We start from the raw sequence: 24,926 nt of genomic DNA, 5'->3' as shown, positions 1-24,926 counted from the left end.
TAGCTGTGTATCTGGAGGATATCATCAGCCTACTTTGTGCTTGACCAATTTTGCTTTTCCTGTTCTTCATGCAGGGAGGGGAGTGGATGGAGTGGGCTGTTGCCTTAACTCTAAGCCTAATGCAGTCCAAATACTACACGGCCAACAAAAGCTTTTAAATACAACTTATATCCATTTGATAACTTCATATTAAACAGCACAGAAGAAAGACTATCACACCTGAAAATCTGTGTCCTCGTCCTCTTATTCCTGTAATAAACTGTGGAATCCAAGGGGAAACTTCTAGCAGTTACATTCCTCATCTTTAGAATATCAACAAACAAGGCAACCATCAAGTTCCTTTTCAGGTCAAAAATTATATGACTCTGTGACTGTGGCTTTATTACAAGGCAGATGGATGATATTACCAGATCATATTGTTTGATGATGACTACCATAGAGATGGAAAAATGAGGCTGCTGTTGCAGAGATGTTGAAAAACTATATAAGAAATAATAAGTAGTTTAGTACTTATAATAATACTCTACCTTTTACCTTGCAATGCCCTTTGAAATAAAAGAGAAAAATAGGATATAAACAGACAATACCGATTGTCAAGGTGAAAAAACATACAAATCATAAACACCAAAACAGTTATTTTCTGGATGGAGAAGAAAATGGAGAAAAAGCTACACAGAAAGAAGCTGTGGATCAAAGTGTGCAATAAATTCAAACCAATTGCTGCTGCGTGAAAGAAAAATATCAGGGTCTGTGCAAGATGAATATAACGCTGAATTATTCAACAAAACAAGGAGATACATAGTAACATTGATCTTGGTCTGCATCTAGAATAACTGGTTTAGTTTATAACTTCATTTTACCTTACAGAAATGCAAATTGAAGATTTAAAAAAGATAAAAATATTAGCGATATAGACTTCATTAACAAGGAAAGATAAAAGGGGAGAGCCAAATTATGACTCCCATTGTCAATCACAAAACTGTCAAATAAAAGAATAGTTTCTAAATATCTGAAAGATACAAAACCAGAATAAGACCCCAGATTAAGAGGACAAGAGCACTTGGGTTAAAGTTCTAGTTAACTAATAGCTAATTCTGAAAAACAGTTTGTTACGGAGCCCGACAGAAAGCTTCTGACACTCCTAGAATAGGAGATACTCATTCGAAATCAAAATTGCCACCATAAAATTGTGTAGAGGCATGAGATATGAAAAACTAAACCTCATGAGAACTTTACAGAACTAAATTTAAAGTCATTATCATTAAGCTCATACTATTGCACATTTTAGAATGTATATTCTTCTTGAAAAATGAGCATGAAAGAGCAGAATACAAAGATTATTGATTTTTTTATCGATTATATTCATTTTCAAGACAGAACATAAATGAAATATAAACATGAATTGAAAGATGCTGATTTTTGACCAGGTATTGCCTGAATACCGGAAGTAGATAAATTATCTCCAATTTTTTTTCTATTACTTATCTTTGCTCTTTAATCTCTAGGACACTCTATGCAAAGGGTTTCTGACCGAGAATTGAAAACAAACTAATAAAAAATCATAAAATCTACTCATTGTTCTAGGATTACACCTTTTACGCAATGTCATGATCTGTTTCCCAAGGCTGAAATCAAAGAACCAGGAGGGTCTTTTGCAAAAACCAGGAAGATTTTCTTGAAGCACCTCTCCAAGGGGATTTCTCTTAAAATGCTCGTATCTTGCCTTGTTTTCCATGTCTTTCCTGACTCTTGACCTGCTGTCAATTGAGACTGGGAGCTCCTCTGGGGCAAACCATGCCTCAGTTGACTAATCGAAATCCAACATTGGGCAGTGGATTCAGTCTCCATTCTTCCTCTTCTTTTTAAAATACAAGACAAAAATATATGGTTCCAGGAAATATTAGAGAACATCAAATTTGAAGATTCTGTTTCCTAGCTGAGAAATTAAGACCAAAGATTAAATAGGCTTGCTCAGAGAAACACAGCCTAATTAACGACAAAGCCCTTCTGCCTTGCTTTTCTTGAGGAAAACAAACAGAATACAATGGGGCTCTCAGATCACTATACCAAGAAGAGCAAGTGCTTGTTATTTAGAGCTCTTGGCATAAAAAAGAGATGTATTAGTTATAATACTCACACTTACAGTTAAAGACCATATTTTAAATTTATTAGGTAATATTGAAGATGACTGCTACCATTTCAGTGGAAGCCCATAGAGAAATAGGTCAATATTTTTAATCATGACATTTAAGATATTACCAAAGCAGTAAGTTCATAAGGCTCACAATTAGAAGTAAACCAATTAGTCTCTTTCCTTTCTGCCTACACCAAAAGATCATATTCTAATGAATGTAAATATTTAATCCTTTTGACCTTTCATCCCTTAAATACTCCCATATGAATCTGCATCAGGGAACTATAATATAATTATTATAAGAAGCAACAAACTGCTTCTTCCTTTATGCAGCCTATACACATACATGCACATTTTAAGGGCTTTTCAAAAGCCAATGTTATTAAATACTTTTATGCTTTAAAAAGACAAACGTACTTGAGCTCAAATTTCACTCCATTCACGAGAGCACAAGTACAAAGAGAAATGGCAAAAACACTAAAATAATTTCAATAATATGCATTGACTTACATAGCATTAGTTATTTTTAGAAATTCAAAATAGAAGGCCAGATTGGCTTAATAGCACCACAAAATTTAAACTACCCTTGGGTTGTTAAAACTGTTTTTTTAAAGTAAAACTTCAAATAAATCATGCCAACAGCTCATTAAATTCTTATGGTCACGCACACTGAAATGGCAAAAAATGTGAACCTAAAACATAGATGTGACCAAAAACGGAAAAATTATCTATTTACCCAAAATATACAGCATTTCAGCTTACCTTCATTTCATAAAGGAAAAATCATGTCTTTAAAAGCAATTTAATTTTCACATATTCAATTTAAAAAATGCTTCATGTTTTCCCAAATTCATTCTGGCATTTATCTAATTCTTAGAATTTTATAGATTAGATGAGACTGGCATTACTCTTTGACAAATACGAATTGTGACACATAAAGGGTGACTTGCACCATGCCATATATTTGGCTTTTGGCAAATCTGAGTCTCCATTGTACCCAAGAGGCACATGTGACATCCTGCTTGGTATCTACACCCCACAGCCTCCATTTGGTAGGACAAGGGTTTTCCAGGAGAAATCTGGCACCAAGAGGCAACTATTTCTAAAAGAAAGGTCATGAACACTGCATTGTGTCATAGAAATTTAGAAACAATAAATGCACTTTCATATATATACAATTATTTCAAATTGGCATAGCATTACTTATCAATTATTACCTATCGTGATGGTTAGTTTACTCTGTGAAGTTGGTCAGGCATTAGTACCCAGTAATATAATCAAACACTAAGCTAAGTTGTTGCTTTCTAGACATTTTGTAGATATAGTTAACATTTAAGTAAAGAAGATTTGCCTTGATAATGTGAGTGGGCCTCATTGAACCAGGTAGAAGGCCTTACAAGCAAAAACTGCGGTTTGCTGGAAAAGAAGAAATTCAAGACTTCAGCATAACACCTACTTGAGTTTCCAGCCTGTCAGACTGTCCTATAGATGGTGGACTTGCTAGCCCCACAACTGCATGAACCAATTCCTTAAAATACATACATATATAACCTATTGGTTCTCTTTCTCTGGAAAACTCAGACTAAAATAACTAAAGATTATATATATATATATACACATACACATTTTATATATAATATGCGTATATATAATTATTTATAGAAGGGTTAGAAAAGGCCTTTCTGAGCAAATGTCTTAATTAGCATTTACATAATGCTTTCGATCAGTCACTGATTTACATGCCTTGCCTATATGACAATCATTATTATTCCCATTTTCCAGGTGATGGAACTGAGGCCTATGAGACATTAAATACCTGTCCAACACCACACAGTTAATAAATTATTGAGTCAGGTTTCAAATGTAGGCTGTCTAGTTCCATAAACTGTACTCTTAACGAATATGCTATACTGCCTTAAAATGAATAGCTTTAAGACCTGCTTTGGAGCATGGCTGAGGGCTTTGGATGTGAGGAATGAGGGGGCAAAAAAGAATAAAGTTTGACTCTAGCACTATTGATTTAAGCAACTGGATTGTTAGTCCCATTTCTGAATTGGAAAAAAAATGAGAGAGGCTGTATTTGGGCTATATTAAATAGCAATATCTATGGCTTGGGCCCAGAAGTAGAAATTATGGAATGGTTGATATATACAGTAAAACGACTGACAAAGAAGAAAACAAAGCTCAGTTCAGAGCCCTAGGACATTCCAATACACAGAATTCCAAGAAGATATGGAACCCGAAAAAAGTGGGAGGAAAAAGAGGTATTGTAGAAGCCAAGAGAAACATGAAAGGGGATGAACCAGGGGTGCAGGGCGGGAGCTCAACTTTATGTGATGCAACTGAGAGGTTAAGTACAGATTTAGGAAAAGAAACATCCAGGTATAATGAAGAGTTGAACCCAGTGACTCAAAGCAGAGCAAGATTGGTGAGCCTGAGAACCAGAATGGTATGGGAGAAAAAGTGACCAATCATAAGCATCAATTTTATTTATTATTATTATTATTTTTGAAATGGAGTCACTCTTGTCACCCAGGCTGGAGTGCAGTGGCACGATCTTGGCTCACTGCAACCTCCACCTCCCAGGTTCAAGCAATCCTCCTGCCCCAGCCTCTCTAGTAGCTGGGATTACAGATGCGCACCACCGTGCCTGGCTAATTTTTTGTATTTTTAGTAAGAACGGGGTTTCTCCATGTTGGCCAGGCTGGTCTCGAACTCCTGAACTCAAGTGATTCACCCACCCTGGCCTCCAAAAGTGTCAAATATATTTTAAAACTTATGGGAAATAGATTTGTGGTAGAGCAAGTATGGCAAAATGCTAAAGCCAGATTTAGATGTTGGTTTTGCAGGTCCAGGTATTCCCTATAAAATTCATTCAACTACGCTGTATGTTTGAACATTTTCATAATAAAACAAGAAATAAGGACACCAAATTCAGGATTGTGGTTCCCTGACTGCGGTTGGACAGTGGGACTAGGAAGGGAAGGAAATATAGACATGACAAGCACACAGAGCAGATTCCACTGCATTAGCAAGGTATTATTTCCTAAGCAGAGTGGTCTGCATACTGGTATTCTTGTAATTTCTCATGTTGTTTTGCTTAAGTTATATTATACAATAAAAAGAAGTTAAGCGACTGTGAGGTAAATAAATTGAATGAGTGAGTATGGATTATTCTTCGAAAGTATTGCTCCAAAAAGTAAAAAAATGGGGTATTTGTTGGGGGGATTTGCAATCAGGTAAGGTTTTTTGTTTTATCATATGATGTGTTGGCATGCTATTTGGACTGTGCCAGTAGAAGGGAAGAAACTGATAATTTGAGATTAGGTTGATCACCCAAGCAGGGTCCTCAAAAAATAGCAAGGGACCAAGAGCTCCAGTAGAGGGATCAGCCTTTCAGAGAAGCGGCTTTTCATTCATTTTTAACTGTGGTGACAAAAGAGTAGGCATACAGTGTCAAGCATTATGATTTTTAGTTTAAGATGAGGTAATTCAGCCCCTGCATTTCTTTCTATTTACCACTTTCTAATGATTAATGTGTCTGCTTAGCCCCACAATGCTGAGTTGACATCTCCATAATTTATTGTAAGATCTGATTTTTCCATATTGCCTATATATCACTCCAAAGAGCTGGTCATCTGAGACCTTTCATTAACACGCACCTAACAAGATTCAGCATGGTTTTAGCCTTGCCCTCTTTGTTTTCATTTCAAAAGTAGACTCATGGAATCAACCTAAGTACTGATCAACAGTGGATTGGATATAGAAAATGTGGTATATAAACAATAGCAAATACTACAAAGCCATAAAAAAGAATGAAATTATGCCCTTTGCAGCAACATGAATGCAGCTGGAGGCCATTATCCTAAGTGAATTAATGCAGGAACAGAAAACCAAATTTCACATGTTCTCACTTGTAAGTGGGAGCTAAACATTGCATACTGATGGACATAAAGATGCTGACAATAGACACTGGAGATTACTAGAGGAGGAAAGGAAGGAGGGGGGCAAGAGCTGAAAAACTAACTTGGGTACTATGCTCAGTTACCTGGGTGATGGGGTTAATTGTATCCCAAATCTCAGCACCACACAATATAACCAGGAAACAAACCTGCACATGCACTCCCCAAATCTGAAATAAATCTTGAAATTATTATTTTTGTTTTAAAAAAAAGAAGAGTCACATCTAGAAGCATGCTTGTCCAGCCTTGGTTTCTGAGAGGTCCAGAGTTAATGAAGACTGCCTGGTTTGCATCAAGTCACTGACATCAGAATTCGGAACACATCAGTGAATCAGCTTCATCTTGAACAATCTTATCTGGTTTTTATTCAAGATGTTTATATCAAATGCATTTTTGATTGAATTACAGACTTAGCTTTTAGAGAGAAAATGCCTGATAACCAGGTTTCTTTACCTTTATGTGGTAATATAGAGTATTTTATGCACAAATCAAACATTTTGTTTAAGGAATTTTCCTTAAAACAAAGTGAATTACATGAAATGGAGGTAGTTTCATGACCTATCTGAAAGATCATTTTAAGATTAAAAATATAATTTTGTCATAAACTTTACAATTGATGTGTCAGAAAGCTTAAGAGCCCAATCTGTTGTCCAGTTGTAGCAAGAATAACAATGACGTTAGCAATAAAGGCAACGTCCACCAGGTTTTTCAAGCCTGAGGTGTGCTAGGTCTGTTGCTAAGTACTTTACATGCATCCTGTCATCTGCTCTGCACAGCAGTGCTGGAATGAATGTAAGATGAGCCCCAATGAACTCATGAGCACACTGGCACAGAGTGGGTAAATAATTTTCCCAGGTCACACAGTGCAGGCACCATAAAAACTACAGTTGGAATTTGAACCTGGACTCTACTGCAAAGCGAGCCCCACCCATTGAGCCTCCTGTGGCTGTGTTCTCAGGTGGACAGGTTTGCACAGGATGCATAGGCCCTAATGTATATGTGCATTAGTCACTTCCCTGACTCTTATTGACTCTTCAACCATATTTGTCTTTTCTCTTTTCTGTGGATTTCTTATTCTCTTTCTGTATTTTGTATATCCTTGCATGCCTCTTTAAATGTTTTTTGTGAAACACAAGAATGGTTTTACTTAGACTGGTAAGTTTAGACTTCGAAAAAGAGTATTAAAAGAAACAGTCCTGAATTAGCAATCTTCTAAACTAGATTTCTGATTCTTATTCATACAGATGTATAATTCACCGTTCTTTGCAAGTCAGCTTAAAAATAAGAATAGTTCGGCATTCACACTGTGTTTGTTCTTGCCATTTTTGCTAAGCATATCAACAGAAAGGTTTGTGATTATGGTTTTTTATTATTATGCTCTGCTCAGTTAATAATCTATCAATATTGGTTTATTAATTGTGACAAATAAGTGTAGAGTATATGTAATTTTCTGTACTATCTCTGCAAATTTTCCGTAAGTCTAAAATTATTCTAAGTTTATTTTAGAAAATGGAACAAGATTAGGTGATGCCATATAAATAGATGTTTTCAAATCAGCAGAGTAAATATGTAGGGTTGTGATTACTGAGTTATAAGGCAATTAAATCTGTTTAGTTTTATTTTAGAAACTGCCAAACTGTCCTTCAAAGTGGCTATATCATATTGCATCTGAATGAATGAGATCTCCTGTTGCTCCACATATCACCAGCATTTTGTATTGTCAGTTTTGGAGATTTTAGTGATTCTAGTAAGGATATGAAATACTAAAATCTCTTTGTTGTTTAATTTGCATTTCCCCAATCACAAATGATGGTCAACATTGCTTCTTATGCTTATTTGCCATCTGTATGTCTTCCTTGCTGAGGTATCTATTCAGGGCTTTCACCCATTTTTATGCTGAGTTACTGGTTATCTTGCGGAATTTTAAGAGTTCTTTGTATGTTATGGATATACGTCTTTCATCAAATATGTAATTTACCAGTTTTTTCTTGCAGTTTATGGCTTGTTTATATTCTCTTAGTATTATGTTTCTCAGTGCCAAAGTTTCTAGTTTTAATATGAAATTCAAATTATCAATTTTTTTCATGAATCATGCTTTTGGTTGTTTCATTTTTAAATTGCACTTCCATAGCCTATAATCATCACCCTGTTTAATATTTTACTTGTCTCATCTCAAAATGTAATATTCTTATTAGCAGATAATGTGTGTTTTCTTTATTTCACATTCTCAGCACCCAAAATAGTGCCTGTGCATAGAACTCAAAAACTATTTGTAGAAGTAATCAATGCACAAGGATATCAGTACCAGTGTCATATTATACAAGTATGGATAATACTTCAAATGACAAACAGGATGACTTTGAGAGAATATATACAAAGTTTCTTACAAATGGAGTGGCAAACAATAAACCGTTGCTATTGTTGCTGTTATTTTTGCTGAAAGAATATAGCATTTTCAAAAGCCAAAGGTTCCAGAAAGAGAGGTCAGGTGAAAGAATAATATGCCATTATCTTCCAATGTCCTGCAATAAAAGCCACACAAAGGGCTCTGTGCTGACCTGCAGTACTCCTGGGCCCTCAGCTAATGCAAACTTTGGCATACAAATATATTTTATTTAATAAAATACGCAACAGATGAACCTATTGCAAATGTTAAAATTTGCATTAAGATGAATCCTAAGGGTATATGACATTTTCACGTGTATGCATTTTTCTTCAAGATATTTTCACATCAAACTTCTTTTTGTCTTTTTGTCATTGTACGTATCTCTAGGTTTTTTGGTATTTTTTAAACTTCTGATGTTAAACCTTCCGAGAATTGATTTCATTCCTAGATAGCATACTTTTCCATGGAAAAGAGACCTAACTAATTAAAATGATGTTGATAATAATGTATTAAACTTAGGCTATTAGTGATTCTCAAATTTTAGAAGCATAAGATTTACTTGGGGTGCTATCTAGTAATAAAATTTACAGGGTCACCCCAGACATACTGAATCTAGAGTTATAGCTAGACTTACCAAGATGAATTCTCATGGACTCCTCCCATACCCACCCAGGGAATTCTGAACCAGGTGGTCTGTGAACTTCACTCTGAGAAACACTTGTAAAATGAAGCTTCTATAACGAAGGGGAAGAGAAGACACTGGAAGGACAGTGAGTAGCAGTGTATGGCCATAGTGGAGCACCATCAGATCTCTAGCTCAGCTGCACTCATAGACTGACGAAAGACATCCTCCATTCCAACTTCAAGGTCTGCCCTTGCTGGATCTAGCACACATGCACTTTATTACATTACTCAAACTGTATCATTTGCTCTTGCTTTGTCACTCAGGCTGAAATGCAGTGGCTCTATCATAGCTCACTGTAGCCTCAAACTCCTAGGCTCAAGCTATCTTCCTGCCTCAGTCTCTAGAGTACCTGAGACCACAGGTGTGCACCACCATGACCAGCTCATTATTTTATTTTATTTTTTGTAGAGATGGGGGTCTTGCTATCTTGCCCAGGCTGGTTTGAACTACTAACCTCAAGCAATCCTCCCACCTTAGCATCCCAAAGCACTGGGATTACAGGTATGAGCCACTGTACCTGGCTGTGAATAGTATCATTTTAAAAAGTAATGGATCTACACTCAGCAGAGTCCAGGCTCAATGAAGTGAGATCCATAGAGAGAACATAAATGAGTTATCTTCCCGTCTCTTACCTAGGATTTGCCTCTTGTATCCCCATTTTCTGTCCTAGAATACTCTTCTTTCCCAAAGGTATCCTCCTTCAGTGGAAACAAACCCTCCACTCCCCATACAGGAGTGAAATCTTACCCTAAGACCAGCAAAAACTCATACTAGAACACGGTAACTAAGGTACCATCCATACAGAGGCAGTCAGGCAGCAGTGAAGACTCAGCGCACAGCACAGAAAGGAAGCCCAATATCCTAGGAGACTCAAGTATTCACGGTATAAGGAGTAGAGGCATAAAGCCAGGGATACTTGAGAAAAGGACACACAGAGGAGTAACAGAATCCTGCCACCTCTCGCAACTCTTGTTTTTAGAGAGGCTGCGAGAACACGCCCACCATCCCCACACTGTGCTGCTTTATGTATTTATAGGGCAAATGAAGGAGGAGGGACAGGGCTGTGTGACAGAGGGAGCTTCCTGGTCAGGGAAGTAGTCTCTGACCAGCTCTCAGCCTAGGAGTTCACGCAGCTGGCATCAACTGAAGTTTCTTTTGGGTCCTCTCATTCCACTAAGACCACACCACCAAAGAGGGTGAGAAGCAGGGAGGCACCAGGTCATCAGGAGGCAAGGGCTTATGACCACTCAGATATGTGAAGGAGACCTTTCTCTCATGCTCTGTCATGTTTTCTCAGTCTTGCTCTCTGTCTTAGCCCATTGGTCATCATTTACTTAATAAATATCGATTGAATAAAAATGAAATAGTGAGGCCAGGCACAGTGGCTGAGGCCTGTAATCCCATCTCTTTGGGAGGCCTAGGTGGGCAGATCACAAGGTCAGGAGTTCGAGACCAGCTTGGCCAACATGGTGAAACCCTGTCTCTACTAGAAATACAAAAATTAGCCAGGCATGGTGGCACACTCCTGTAATCCCAACTACTTGGGAGGCTGAGGCAGGAGAATAGCTTGAACTCAGGAGGCGGAGGTTGCAGTGAGCCAAGATGACGCTGCTGCACTCCAACCTGGGTGACAGAGCAAGACTCCATCTCGAAAAAAAAGAGAAAAAGAAAAGAAAGTACTGGAACTTGTTGATATCACCGTATCACTTCACATTTGAGGTTATGGCATAACAAAGAAAACATTGCATGAGCAGTGAATGGCTTGGCCATCACTTTCATTTAGGAAATGGTCCCATGAGGAAGCTTCTTCTTTCATCTGTACCTCCTTGTCACTCTGCTTCATAAGATTCCCCTTAGTTTTCAGTTAGGACCATGTACATCTCATCTACACGCTGGCCAAATACACCTTGGTGGCATGGTCATGTCTTAGCTGTTTGGATTTGTCATTGCTCAGACACAGAGTGGGCAATATGAAAATGCTGTTGTCGAATGAAGGCAGGAAATGTAAGCAACTGCTCCGTGGCTTAAGAGAATGTGGAGATATAATAAGGGGGGTGACAGAGGAGGTGTTTTAAGGATTCTCTGTAAGTCCTATGGCATACAGCCAATGCTCTGTTACACCATTAAATGGATTTGCCTATTGAGAAAATTTGAGAAAGGATGCCTATCATTCAAAGCACAGCTTTCAAATCTATTTCAAATTGAATAAGATTATCGACTACCATATGTGAACACCCCATTTCTAACAGATGCAGTTACACACCATATAAATGAATTAAATAAAAAATTCTTAGGCAAATTATGCCTCATAAAAATTGGCCTTTTCAGCAGCGTCCAAGAAAGGAATAATCATCAGCTGTATTCAGTAAACAAAATCCCTTAAAAATGTCTGGGAGACCCTCACAGATGGCAGTAACAGATAAAAAATAGAAAAACATCTCCAATAGTGGTCAAGTATCAGCTATCCATGGTCCATTAAAACCACCTCTGTCTTTGTTCAAAATAATTGAGATCATTTCATCCAACCTGCTTTTGCTCTTACCTTTTCTACAAAACATTTTTGGGATTATCTCTCCTCCCTACCTGCTTTTTAGATAAATAAATTTCCTCTTTGCACCACTTCATGCAACCCTGAACCTTCTTTCTTTGTGTTATCATTATGGCTCCTTCTCTTCATATATACCTGATACTTCTTTTTTGGGCTGGAAACAATAAGCAAGCAGGCAAACAGTTATAATTTTGTGCTTGCCTTTAATGTCTCCCCATTGCTCCTCTCCATTTCTCTCCTTCCATTCTGTGACAACCTTCTAAAGCATGCCTGAAGTGCTCACTATGTGCAGACATTGTGTCAGGCTCCAGAGATACACAAAATAATAACACAGGGGCCCTTAGTTGAGTACCAGACTATCTGCAGAGGCAAAAAGAAATACCTTCAATATGTATTGCAATGATAACCAAAAGAGAGTCTAGTTAGCATTCCTACCTACATCAATTATTTCACCATCTATTCTGTTCTTTCAGGATGGATTCCTTCTTTTCATTTAGCTATTGCCCTTGTGGCTTCCTGAAAATGCACTTTTGAATATAATTAATGACACCTGTCTAGCAAAATCCAAAGCATTTTCTCATTATTCATTCTCCACAATCTCCGACATGATATGTCTACAACAACATTCTAGAGTCTAGATTGATCACTAGACTAGAAAATTAAAGCCTGAAATTCTTATCCCACCAATCTTAAACGTGAAATTCTTGTCCCACTAGTCTTCGCAAATTTTTAATCAATGTTTAGCTTAAATATTACCTACTTCTTGTTAATTTCAGCTATATATCTTTTTCCACAACTCCCAAAATATTTAACTGCCCTATATATTTGACTGCCCAATATATACTTAACACATATTCCTGCATACCTACAGAATGTCAGGCTTGGTAACACATCATTTAGCATAGGAAATATATATACATCCATAATATTTTAATATAGAATATCAAGTTGTTTCTCCTACGTAAGTCTTATCTACCTCTTTTTTTTTTTTTTTTTTTTTTGAGACAGAGTCTCACTCTGTCACCCAGGCTGGAGTGCAGTGGCACGATCTCTGTTCACTGCAACCTCCACCTCCTGGGTTCAAGTGATTCTCCTGCCTCAGCCTCCCCAAGTAGCTGGGACTACATGTGCCTGCCACAACCCCTGGTTGTGATTCTTCTGCCAGCCTGCTGCCACTAGACTTCTCTTTCACTGTGTTAGCCAGGATGGTCTCAATCTCCTAACCTTGTGATCTGCCCACCTTGGCCTCCCAAAGTGCTGGGATTATAGGCGCAAACCACCACGCCCGGCCCATACCTACCTACTTCTAAGTAAATAATAAGCTCATAAACCTTGTATAATGACTGCCTGTTATCAGCTGCCAAATGTGAAACACTAAATAACTACCATGGATTGATAAGTAATCTAGGCGGGGCTGATAAGCAAGAAGGGGATTAGTCCGCTTCTTCTCAAATTGGCTGTAAAATGAAATCACCTGAGGAGCTATAAACATCTTGAAGCCTGGGTCCAACTCCAGAGATTCTAATTTAATTGAAGAGGGGTGAGGCCTGGACATAAAGATTTCAAGATCTTCCCAGGTGATTCTAGTATTCACTAAAGTTTGAGAACCCCCTCAATTAGTGCATAGTCAAAAAAAAGTTTTCAGTCTAGGAAAATCTTTGTGGTAAACACTGAAAACGTTCTGGAATTCCTTGATTTAAGCTTTTCTTGGCCCAGAGCTTCAATATGAAGAAATGATTGGAATAACTCCTTTGCATTCCATTTTCAAGAAGCTTTTCTATGAACGGTTCACTAGCTGCACAACTATCCACTCAGTTTGCAGACACCATGTGCAGCTACCACCAACTGTAAGCCATACCGAGCTACTGAATCTTCTTCATGAAGACTATTAGATGCTGATTCAGCTCTCTAGCATCCTGCTTGGAAAGGCCGGGGCTTGCTCACTAATCAAAAGGTAGTACACATTGCTATAGGTAGTACACATTGATTTAATAAATTATAATTAATAAATCTACTCTGACAGCTATAAAACATTTAAAGTTTTTTAAATCCATCCCCTGTGACTTCATTTAGTAAAACAATTCATTTAGGTAAACACAATAATTGTCTGTATTTGAAAAACGGAGAAACTGAAGCTAAAAGTGGTTAAGTGACTTAGCTTTTCAGCTAGTTATTTGTAAAAGTAAGATTAGAAGTTGGATATCTTAACCAAACTGCCAATGCTTTCCTGATTTCACAAGACTCCTTCCTGAATATCACCTACCGTGTGCTAGCGGACCATGCCAAGTGCTTCAGGAGAAGAAAGAAATACATAAATCTCATTGTTCCTATTCTGATACAGTTTAAACTTACATTAGGAAGATAATATGCATATATCACATGAATTTAGTCATAATTAAACAGACACGAAGGCAGAAACACACACACCAAACTAGATATCCTATCTTTCCCAAAGTCTAAAACATCAGAGTTCTAAGTTTTGAATACAATATCTCTTTTAGACAATTTATTTTTGTTACTTCTTTTAAATATAAATGCTATCATAAGCCTACGGTATGTAAACACACCTGAGAGCAAAAACTTACGCATCCTCCGAGAATGACCCTATACGGCAGATGCATCTGAATGTGTTTGCTGAGCTAGGGAATCTGGGAGTGGTCCACCCAGAGATTCATTCCTTGTCTATGAGTAACATCTGAGCCCCCAGCCCAGCCCGTGGAACATGGGGTGTAGAGGGGATGGAGGCACCGTTTTGGGTTGAATTAAGGTCGCCAGGTGAAAGTTGTTAGGTAAATGGTGCTACGTGAAAGTACTATATGAACTGCATGCCTTTCACAAATGGTTATGGTTCTTCTGCCAGCCTGCTGCCACTAGACTTCTCCCCCGTAGGTAAGCCCCCCAGTAAAACTCCATGTCTCATTTGCTGGCTCTGGGTCTCTTCTTTGGCCCCGTGATCCTGGCGTCATCCCCATCAGAGTCCATAGGGGTTCAGCACAACACCTACTCCAATATTTTTTTACAGATATAGGGGAGTCTTCTACTGGAATATTCTAGAGTAAAAATATAGTCACCACTCATACTGAAAACTTTTAGAGATCTGGCATGCAGCCAGGTTTAAATGAGAATATATATATATATTTAATAATAAAGAAATTCAAATAACACTGTTTAGCCATATGAAATACAATAATAACATAGATAATTCTATAATCTTGACAGATTGGGTAATTATAATGAATGTTGTGAAACTTCAAAAGAAAAACAAAACAGTTCTATATTAAAAATCTGAAAATGGACATGTACAATATGAAAATTGGCATTTACTTATGCTGAAAACAAAAAGTGACAATACTTTTTAATAAAAACAAAAACAATGCAATAGTAAAACTAACAGATTTCATTCCCACAACATATCATTTAATAAATAAATCATGTATGGATGCTGGAGGTAGTTTAAAAGAGGTTATTGTTTTCTAAATGTCAGTGTGTCCATAATTTCTGAATATCTTCTTGCATATTGGAAAACAGATTTCTATGATAGAAGGAAAGATACTGTATTTTAAAGTTTCCATTAACTAAATATCTTGCCCCATTCCATATTCCTTCCCCACAAGCTCCTTTCTCTCTACCTCTCTCTGAAAATCAATGCAGGCTCTCATTGGTAAATAAAATTTGGGTAATGGGCAAACAGGAAAATCAGGTAAAGCCAGATAAGCTAAGGAGATTACATAATGACCAGCTGTGCTAGAGAACGGAAAGAATGGAGATAAGAGCTTCTGGGCATCAAATTCAAACAAGAGACTGAGGACCTTGCTGTCAGCGAGGAGGTGCACCACTCACACCTGAGAGGCATGTGCAGTGTATGGAAGAGATTGCAGAATGAAAAATAACAAAGCAAATTTTAAAGGCTTTTACCCATTTTTTGGGTTATTTTGCATACTATAGTAATGCTTCTTAGAATTTGACACTGTTCAGGAGAAGGAGCACATGGCATTTGAGCTTTATACAGGTTACACATAGACATCATTTCTGATACAGAATTGTTTTGTAGAAGAAATGGATAATATAAAAAGGAAACCTGAAATATCCCCTAGAAGAGCAACCATTGTTAGCTGTCTTAAATTAGCATCTGTAGAAATTTGTTACTCTAATACTCCTAGGATAGTCTGGCCAAGAACTGTGTTGTTTATTATATTCACAAGAACACGATTTCATGTAAGCTTCAAGAAAATGAAAACATTAGTTTCCACAGAATGTATGAAAACTAAGTTGTAATGACAAAAGAATTCTTAAGAGGTTTTGGAGAAACTAAAGGGAAAAATTTATTATCGTAAAAGACAAATGTTTTAAAAAGAGGCCTGGGGCCAATCAAACCACTCTCTACTATGAATACCTTTGCTATCTTCAGTGCAAAGATGGTTTCATGGATGTGTACATTTGTCAAAATTTATCATATTGTAAATTTTAAGTGCATACAGTTTATTATATGGCAGTCAACCTAAAAAACCCACAACAAAAGAAAAAATAAAACAACTATCCAGGCTACAGATGCATGAAAACAAACAAGCGTCCATCTGCAATTCAGAAGGAGTATCAGTTTTCAAATGCACCTGAAAACTTAGAAGATTTCTCATTGCCAAAACACATACACAAATATACTCTTTGCAACAGATAAAATGTGGCACATTTAACATTGCAAATTAAAGTAATAATTTAAGTTAATATAATAGAAATGAAATTAGTTTCTAGGAGGAAGGAGAGGATGAGGAAGAACAGGGCAGAAGGGGAAGAGTATTTGTTAGTGTGGAAGGAGGGTTGGTGTTTCCAGCTACTAAATATCCAGCTGTGAATTGATACAGTGGTAGGTTTGCAAGAAGAATTGGAAGAGACCATTCATTCACCTCTTAATTCAATAATTCAACAAATATTTAATGAGTACTAAGCATTGCAAATCAATGATTAGCAAAAGAGACATGGTCTGGTCTCTGCCTTTATTAATTTATAGTATGGCATGAAAGACAGTCACCTCACAAATACTTAATTATCCTGTGAAAAGTAACAAGGAAAGGACCCATTAAAAAGTATGACAGGAGTTTCAGATAAAGTTTCCCTGAGAAGGTATTCCTTGAGCTGGGAAGTGCAGAAGTGTGTGAAAGAGACAGCATATATAAAGGCGCTGGGGCACGAAAACATAGTGCTTTTGAATAACTGAGACAGGAAGTAGTCCATTAAACAGATATATAGGAGGTAAGATCTAGGAAACTCTACAATAGACTATATTTGGAAGGAAAGGGAAGTAACAAGAATGGCACTAAGATTTATGCAACGTGCAACTCAGTAGATATGCATTGCATTCTTCAAGGCAGAAAATGCAGGAGAGAGACCAGGCTTGGGAGTAGGTGTCTGTTCTGATTTCATGGTCCTTAGAACTTTCAACTACAGATGTTGCGTAGGACTACATCAAAATTTAAAAATTCTCTGTGTCAAAGGTCACAATAGAGTGAAAAGGCAACCCACAGAATGGGAGAAAATATTTGCCACTCACTGTCTGATAAGCTGCTAATATCCAGACTATATAAAGAACTCCTATAACTTAACAACAGCAACAAAACCAAACAACTTAATTCAGAAATGGGCAAAAGACTGGAAATATTTCTTCGAAAAAAATAGACAAATGCCTAGGAAGCATATAAAAAGTTCCTAGACATAAGTAATCATTAGGAAAATATAAATCAAATCTACAATGAGATATCACCTCACACCAATTATGATGATACAATTCACAAAATAAAACCAGTGTTGGTGAGGATTTGGAGAAACTGGAATCGTTGTGCACCGTTAGTAGGAGTGCACTACTATGGAAATGGTGCAGCCACTATGGAAAACAGCATGCAGGCTCTGAAAAATTAAAAATATAATTATCATATGATCCAGGAATACCACCTCTGAGTCTATATCCAAAAGAACTGAAAGCAGGGTATTAAAGACATATCTTTAACTCTATGTTCATAGCAGCATTATTCCCAGGAGCCAAAAAGTGGAAAGCAACCCAAACATCCGTGAATGGATGAATGTATAAACAAAATGTGGTATATACATACGATGGAATTCTGAAACATGCCACAACATGTATGAACTTTGAAGACATTATGCTAAGTGAAATAAGACAGTCAAAAAAAGACTAATATGTATGATTCCACTTATATGAGGTATTTAGAGCAGTCAAATTCATAGAAAAAGAAAGTAGAATGGTGACTGCCAGAGGCTTCAGGGAGGAGGATATGGGGAATAGTTTCATGGGTATAGAGTTTCAGTTTGCAAGATGAAATAGTTATGGAGATTGCTTGCTCAATGATATGAATATCGTTAACACTATTGAACTGTATACTTACAAGTAGTTAAGATTTTTTTCTTTTTATCTTTTTTTTTTTTTTTTTTTTTTTTTTTAGAGATGGAGTCTCACTCTGTCACCCAGGCTGGAGTGCAGCGGCACGATCTTGGCTCACTGCAACCTCTGCCTCCCAGGTTCTAGCAATTCTGCTGCCTCAGCCTCCTGTGTGGCTGGGACTGCTGGTGCACGCTGCCATGCCCAGCTAATTTTTTGTATTTTAGTAGAGACAGGGTTTCACCATGTTGCCTAGGCTGGTCTTGAACTCCTGAGCTCAGGCAATCCACCCGCCTTGGCCTCTCAAAGTGCTAGGAATACAGGTGTGAGCCACCGCACCCGGCTGTAGTTAGAATTTTATGTTGTATATTTTACACAGATCAAAATTTTAAAATGCTAAATCAACAGTATTATAGTTAGCTAGCTAGAGAGGTAGTTGATTTATTAATGGGTGGCTAGCTTGCTACGTTTGTGAGGAAATCTATGAACTGAAAACATGAATTTGAGACTCGCAGAAAAATAAGAATAATTCTCTTATACTACTTTACATTCTTCTCCCCCTTCATCCATAGAAACCTGATTTTACAATGACTCTATAAACGTTAGGTCTTCCCATCCCATCCTCTCTAAAGCCTGAGTTTGACACAAAGTCTGTTTTCATTTACCAAGAAAAAACAACTTGAAGATTTGAAGTAACAGCAGACATGGAGTGTTTGTAGCTGTACCACACTGCAACAACGAAAATATCTCTATGTACCACGTCCAGCAAATATTAAAAATGACAAGTGTAGATAGAAAGGAAAAAACGTAAGACTTCCTCCTTGATATCCATCGATTCTAAAGAAAAAGCCATTGTTTGCATGTCAGCATAGATCCGCCTTGAACAATAACATCGTTCTGCCTACCTTGTTTGCGCACATCCTCTACAGCAGCCACCAACTCTTCTTTGAGATCTTGACTCTCCTTAGCAATCTGTTCACCCTTTTCCAGGAAGTTCTGAGTGGCTTGCTCTACAGAGGCAGCTAGTACATGGGCTTTCTTTGACCTCCCTTTCTTTTTACCAGATGGGCCTTTGTTGCTTGTGTTGACAAGTGTAGTCACCTTAAATATAAAAGAAAAACTGTAAAACTTCTTTGCAAAACTGTCTAGAAATGTCATGTTATCTCATAATTTCTAAATCTCTGTGTTTATTAAATCATGGGATTTCATTATTAAATCATGAATGCACATCACTTAGCCTCCTCACATAGCCTGATCAAGGAAAGTGTGGAATTATGAGGATTAGCATACAAATAAATGGTTATCATTTATTTCCTGTAGAAAAACAAAAGCACATGAATAACCAGAAGTAGCACACTTGCCAGCAGCTCAAAGTTTCAAGTTCACTCACTTTTACAGACTGACAGGTACTGTGCTCCTTGGAGTACCCAGCCTCAGGTTGGCAAGGAAGCAAAGCAAATATGGAAGTACCTCTGAGTATTGAGCTAGGAGAACCAACATCCAGTGCTGAGCCCTGTAAGTCAGGGCAGAGATGAATAAGCAATTAATAAATAATGAGTAGCCAACACCCAGTACTTATGTGTTATTTTCCAAGGACTTTCGAAGACCTTTGCTATTTAGAATTTTATCTTATATAAATAAAATGGTAAATTTCTGCCAGGCGTGGTGGCTCATGCCTGTAATCCCAGCACTTTGGGAGGCTGAGGCAGGCGGATCACCTGAGTTCAGGAGTTTGAGACCAGCCTGGCCAACATGGTGAATCCTCATCTATACTAAAAATACAAAAATTAGCCCGGCCTGGTGGCAGGTACCTACAATCGCAGCTACTCGGGAGGCTGAGACAGGAGAATAGCTTGAACTCAGGAGGCAGATGTTGCAGTGAATCTAGATTGCACCATTGTACTCCAGCCTGGGTGACAAGAGCAAGACTTCGTCTCAAAAAAAAATAAAATAAAATAAATAAAATGGTAAATTTTATGTGAGGGGAATAAATGATTCACACTCAATGTTTAACCAGCTAAAGTTTCTAGAATCATAATTAGATTTAATCTATTATCACTCTTTTTCTAAGTATCATAATTTGGACACATATCTCAACTGCCAAACTTCTTTTAACACTATATCTAGAGGTATTTAATTTGCTAAAAAGGCTATTAATATCTTTTGAGCAACCTGTTATCTCCTATAAACTTCTGAACCTTTATTTTCTACCAGTAAGAAGTTTGGAGAGGAAATGAATGCAACTGTTCCATATTCTGTTCAACAAAAGTTGCCAGTCATGTTTAATGCTGTATTTTTTTTTTTTTATCAGCTTCACAAGAATGTAAGTTCTGTGGTTATTTTCGTTGATATGTATCCTGGTTAGCAGACTAAAGATGTTGGAGGTTATTAAGAAAGCCAGTCTACAAAAACGTTCCAAATGCAGTTAGCTTCTGATGTTTACTCCAAATCCCAGAGCAATCAAAGCGATGACTCAAAGTCACAATTAATATCCGGTCAGTTTATAGAGAAAGAGATAACACTGAAAGAAAAAAAAGGATTGAATAAATGTAAACTAAGATGATGTGTATAGATAGAACCAATACTTAAGAGGTGATTAGTGCAGGGTTGGGAGCTGTTTTATTCAGCTCTCTTTTGATTGCTAAAAAATTAGGTACAGTGAATTTAAGAAAGATTCTATAAGGCCATTTAAGTAAAAACACTAGCCAAAAAATGGCAAAATCATTAAATATAAGAATATCAGATAATAGTGGTTTAGCTGTAAAATGTGTATGCAATGAGGAACACTTTGTAATCTTTTCAGTGCCACCCATGTGAGACAACCATTAAAAAAAAAAAAGACAGCTTGTCACAAAGATTGCTTTTCTGAGGTGCAGAAGTGTTCTCCTTAATGAGGATTTACTCTAACACATGAACACGCTACTCTTCCAAGAACCTCAACCCCCCAGAACAGCCAATACCTGGAAACAAGCACGTAAGTCCCCTAAGCAAACACAGCAACCATCTCTACCCATCTGCATTTAGGCCAGGCACCTTTTATCAGTGGAACATACTCCCTATTCTCACAGAGATGTGATTTATTCTCACTTTATACATAATTCTAAGATGTTTCATAATCTATTTTTTTTAGACTACACAAATTAAAAAAATAGGGTGTAGAGGAGCTATTAATTTTAGATAAATTGACATTTCAAAGAAGTAGAAGCTGGTAGTGACTCTACCAAAATTGCTACACGACTATAACGTGGGTTCATTTTCTGGAGGGGCCGACACATTTCTAGCCTTCTATATGTCATGGTGCGTTACTGCATTAGGCACAGTTTCGGTGATGCAAATAATAGCAAGCCAGTAGAAAATGTCAGTTTTGTGTGTGGCGGGGGAAACATGGAATATTACCAGGAAGTTCCTAAGAAAAATGTGACTACTTTCAGAAGAAGCAAATCAATCCTTATTTAGTAAAAGCTCTCATGTACTCATGGGTGGAAGAGCACAAAGAGAAGAAAAGAGAAAAGAGACAAATAGAAAGAAAGGGATGGTCTTCCATAAAGGCTCACGTCTTAATCAGCTTGGAATAAACAATTGTCAATGCTTTTCACTGCAATTCAGTGTTTTATTGGAGGAAAAATTAATAAATTAGATAAGAAAAATAAAGAAGATACATAAGTATTAGAAAAGTAAACATTAAATTACATCTTAACTTATAGAGAATACGATTCTTAAGAAAATAGAAAAGAATTAAAAGACAAACAAGTCCAACTACTACAAGAGCAAAGAGCAAGGTGGCTAAATACAACATAAACAATAAAAACCTAATGGAAGAGCAGTAACAAAGGAGAAGTGTAGTTTGAAATATGCCATTCACAATAAGCATACATTTATACGACCAGAAATAAACATAACATAACATGTAGAATGTTGCATGGGGGAAAATGATAACATTTTAGTGAAAAACATAAAAGAAGACCTACATAATAGAGAGACATCCCGCACTCTTGGATGGGAAGACTCAAGATTGAAAAGATGTCATTTCTGCCCAGTTTATTCTACAATTAGCATTCTAGATATTTACATAGTAAATAAGCAAGAAAGCCTCTCACTCTGATCAGTTCTCTTTTTACTGTAAACTTAAAATATCCTCTCATTCAGTTCGGTTCTCTTTTTACCGTAAACTTAATAAACTTTTCAGTAAATGAGAGACAGATTATTTAAGATTAGCATATGCAGGACTCTTGCTGCCCACTTCTGGCCAATATATCAAATTTTTAAATGGAAGTAGCAAAAGTAGTTTAGATCCATTAGTAGGTGAAAAAGTTGGGTGTATCTTTTTAAACTAACCACTCTGGGAATTCTCAGCCTAGCCCTTGCCATGCAAATTCACTAATTTAGTCCCACTCTCTTACCTTCCTCCTGAGTTGCCATGCCCATTCTCTTGCCACCCTATGACAATGCATGCTGAGTTGCCATGCCCGTTCTCTTGCCACCCTATGACAATGCATGCTCCTGAGTTGCCGTGCCCGTTCTCTTGCCACCCTATGACAATGCATGCTCCTGAGTTGCCGTGCCCATTTTCTTGCCACTCTATGACAATGCATGCCACTCTACACTACTGCACATTTTCCTTTTATCCCACCTGAAGTGTCATTTTCTCCCATCATGTTATAGGCTTTTATTCTTCTTGAGATGTGCCTATGTTTACACCTAAAATTCTGAAAGTTCATATTCATCTACTTCGGTTCTATCTTGTTATTTTACAGGTAGGGAAACCCAGCTTAGAGAAGTTACCATAAGTAAAAAAAATAATAATAACTTCTTCAAATTCACATGGCTCGAGAGAGAAAAAAGGCTAAATTGTTCTTGTGCTCTATGATGTATCTTTGGAACTTGAGAACTCACCAGTCTCCTCTTGTTTTTCCTTCTAACAATGAGAGGCTGCTAGAAGACAAAATAATCTTAAAATGTATTTATTCTCTACATTTGTCACACTACATTTTTTTGTGTCCTATTGGTTGTCTTTTCATTCAAAGACATTATTTATATATATGAGTGTATATTTATAAATGTTAGTGAAATGTTAACTATTTTATCCTATATTCCTGCAATGCTCTGTAATATCTGATGTATTCAAGAGTCTCAGTCTAGAAAATGCGTATTAGGGCTTTTTGTGTCAGCTGAAAGCAAAAGGAGGACAAAAGTATTTCAAAAATCTTATAATTAACCAAATAGTAGATCTTAGGGTTCCTACGTAACAATGCTCTTCTATGGGTAAATCAAAGAATAATAAGAAAATTTGTTGCCTAAAAAAGAAAAAGATTATGTCCTTTGCAGGATCATAGATGGAGCTGGAGGACATTATTCTTAGCAAACCAATTCAAGAACAGAAAATCGAATACTGCATGTTCTCACTTACAAGTGGGAGCTAAATGATGAGAACACATGGACACATAGATGGGAACAACACACACTGGGGCCTATCAGAGGGTGGAGGTTGGGAGGAGGGAAACCATCAGGAAAAATAATTAATGAGCATTAGGTTTAATGCCTGGGTGACAAAATAATCTGTACCACAAACCCCCTTGACACAAGTTTACCTAAATAACAAACCTGCACATGTACCTCTGAACTTAAAATAAAAATGAAATTAAAAAAAGAAATTTACTGCTCAGTCATGAAGAACCAAGGTAGACTAAAGATCAGGAATCAAAGATTTTTAGTGAAGAAAACGACTATCTAGTCCCATGGATCCACCTACCACCTCTCAAGTCAGTTGGGGAGTATCAGAATTATGAATTCTAATGAATGGTGCAGTCAGCTTCTGCATAACTGGATGCCTTAGAGAAGTCAGAGCAGCAGGAACACATTTTGATCTAAAGGTGGCAGCCACAAGGTGGCCCAATTGCTGGCATTGCAGGTATCTGTGCGTAAGTTTGATATCCAGACTGACATTAGGTCTTGGAAGATGGTACTCATAGACTTTTTAAGTATCTAATGCAGCTTGTTGGCAGTCTTGTAAGAAATGGCTTATTCTGGACTTCACCACTACACAATATATCCACATAACAAAACTGCACTTGTACCCCCTAAATCTGTATTTTAAAAAAGGCAAATGTCAGCATGCTTTCTTAAACATTCATCATAAGCTGTTTTCTTTCAGTGAATGAAAGAGCTTGACAGAGAAAAACTTTTGTAAGCAGACATCGAGAATATGTTACTAGAACATGGGCCCTATGAGGACAAGTAGAGAAATCCAGAAATAAAAGGCAAATGTAAGCATACTTTCTTTAAGATACATCATAAGCTGTTTTCTTTCAGTGGATGGAAGAGTTTGACAGAGAAACCCCTTTGTAAGCAAACACTGAGAATATGTTATTAAAACATGTTTCTGTCTCAAAACAAATGTTTCATTCTATGGAAATCCTTGGTTGAGTGTTAGGCCTCCCTCTGCCCCAACCAGGGATTCTCTCTAATTCCCACTCTCAACTTTCACTCAAGGCAAGGATCACTCAAGATCCACACATTCTTCTTTCCTATCCATTTGTAAGCAGTAGGGGAAAAAAAGAAAAAAGAAAAAAAAAAAAGCAAAGTCCCTGCAACTGGTAGTAATAGCATGAATATTGACACATGTAAAGATGGAGTTGATGTTTTCCAAGGCAGTAAAGAAATCAGTTTTACTTGAGAATAAGGCTAACCTATAAATTATTTGGAAAGCAAGGTTAGATAGATGTAATGGAACAAAACTTTGCAAGGCTTTGAAAACCAAGTTAAGAAATTCAGATTTTATTAGTCACTGCCAATTTTTTTAAAAAGAAAAGCATAGGTTCAAAATGTC

At 37.1% G+C, this 24,926-nt stretch overlaps 1 protein-coding gene across 15 annotated transcripts in view; it reads right to left on the bottom strand.

Annotated features, from left to right (window-relative positions):
- Positions 1 to 24,926, bottom strand: part of CTNNA2 (catenin alpha 2) — a 1,201,677-nt gene that overhangs the window by 882,101 nt on the left and 294,650 nt on the right. For 14 of the 15 annotated variants that reach the window (XR_009210118.1, XM_058429034.1, XM_058429035.1 and 11 more), the window contains one exon: positions 19,006 to 19,201. Coding sequence is in view for 12 of the 15 variants with exons in the window: in XM_058429034.1 (XP_058285017.1) it covers positions 19,006 to 19,201 (196 nt within the window). In the remaining 3 variants the exon portion in view is untranslated. Of the gene's footprint in view, positions 1 to 19,005; positions 19,202 to 24,926 lie in introns of those variants that run through there. The other variant, XM_058429041.1, reaches the window with a different exon arrangement.

This window comes from Hylobates moloch, unplaced genomic scaffold, assembly GCF_009828535.3.
Source record: "Hylobates moloch isolate HMO894 unplaced genomic scaffold, HMol_V3 SCAFFOLD_15, whole genome shotgun sequence".
Lineage (NCBI taxonomy): Eukaryota > Metazoa > Chordata > Mammalia > Primates > Hylobatidae > Hylobates > Hylobates moloch.
Note: the sequence above shows the minus strand (reverse complement) of the source record. Positions and strands in the feature narration are given on the sequence as shown.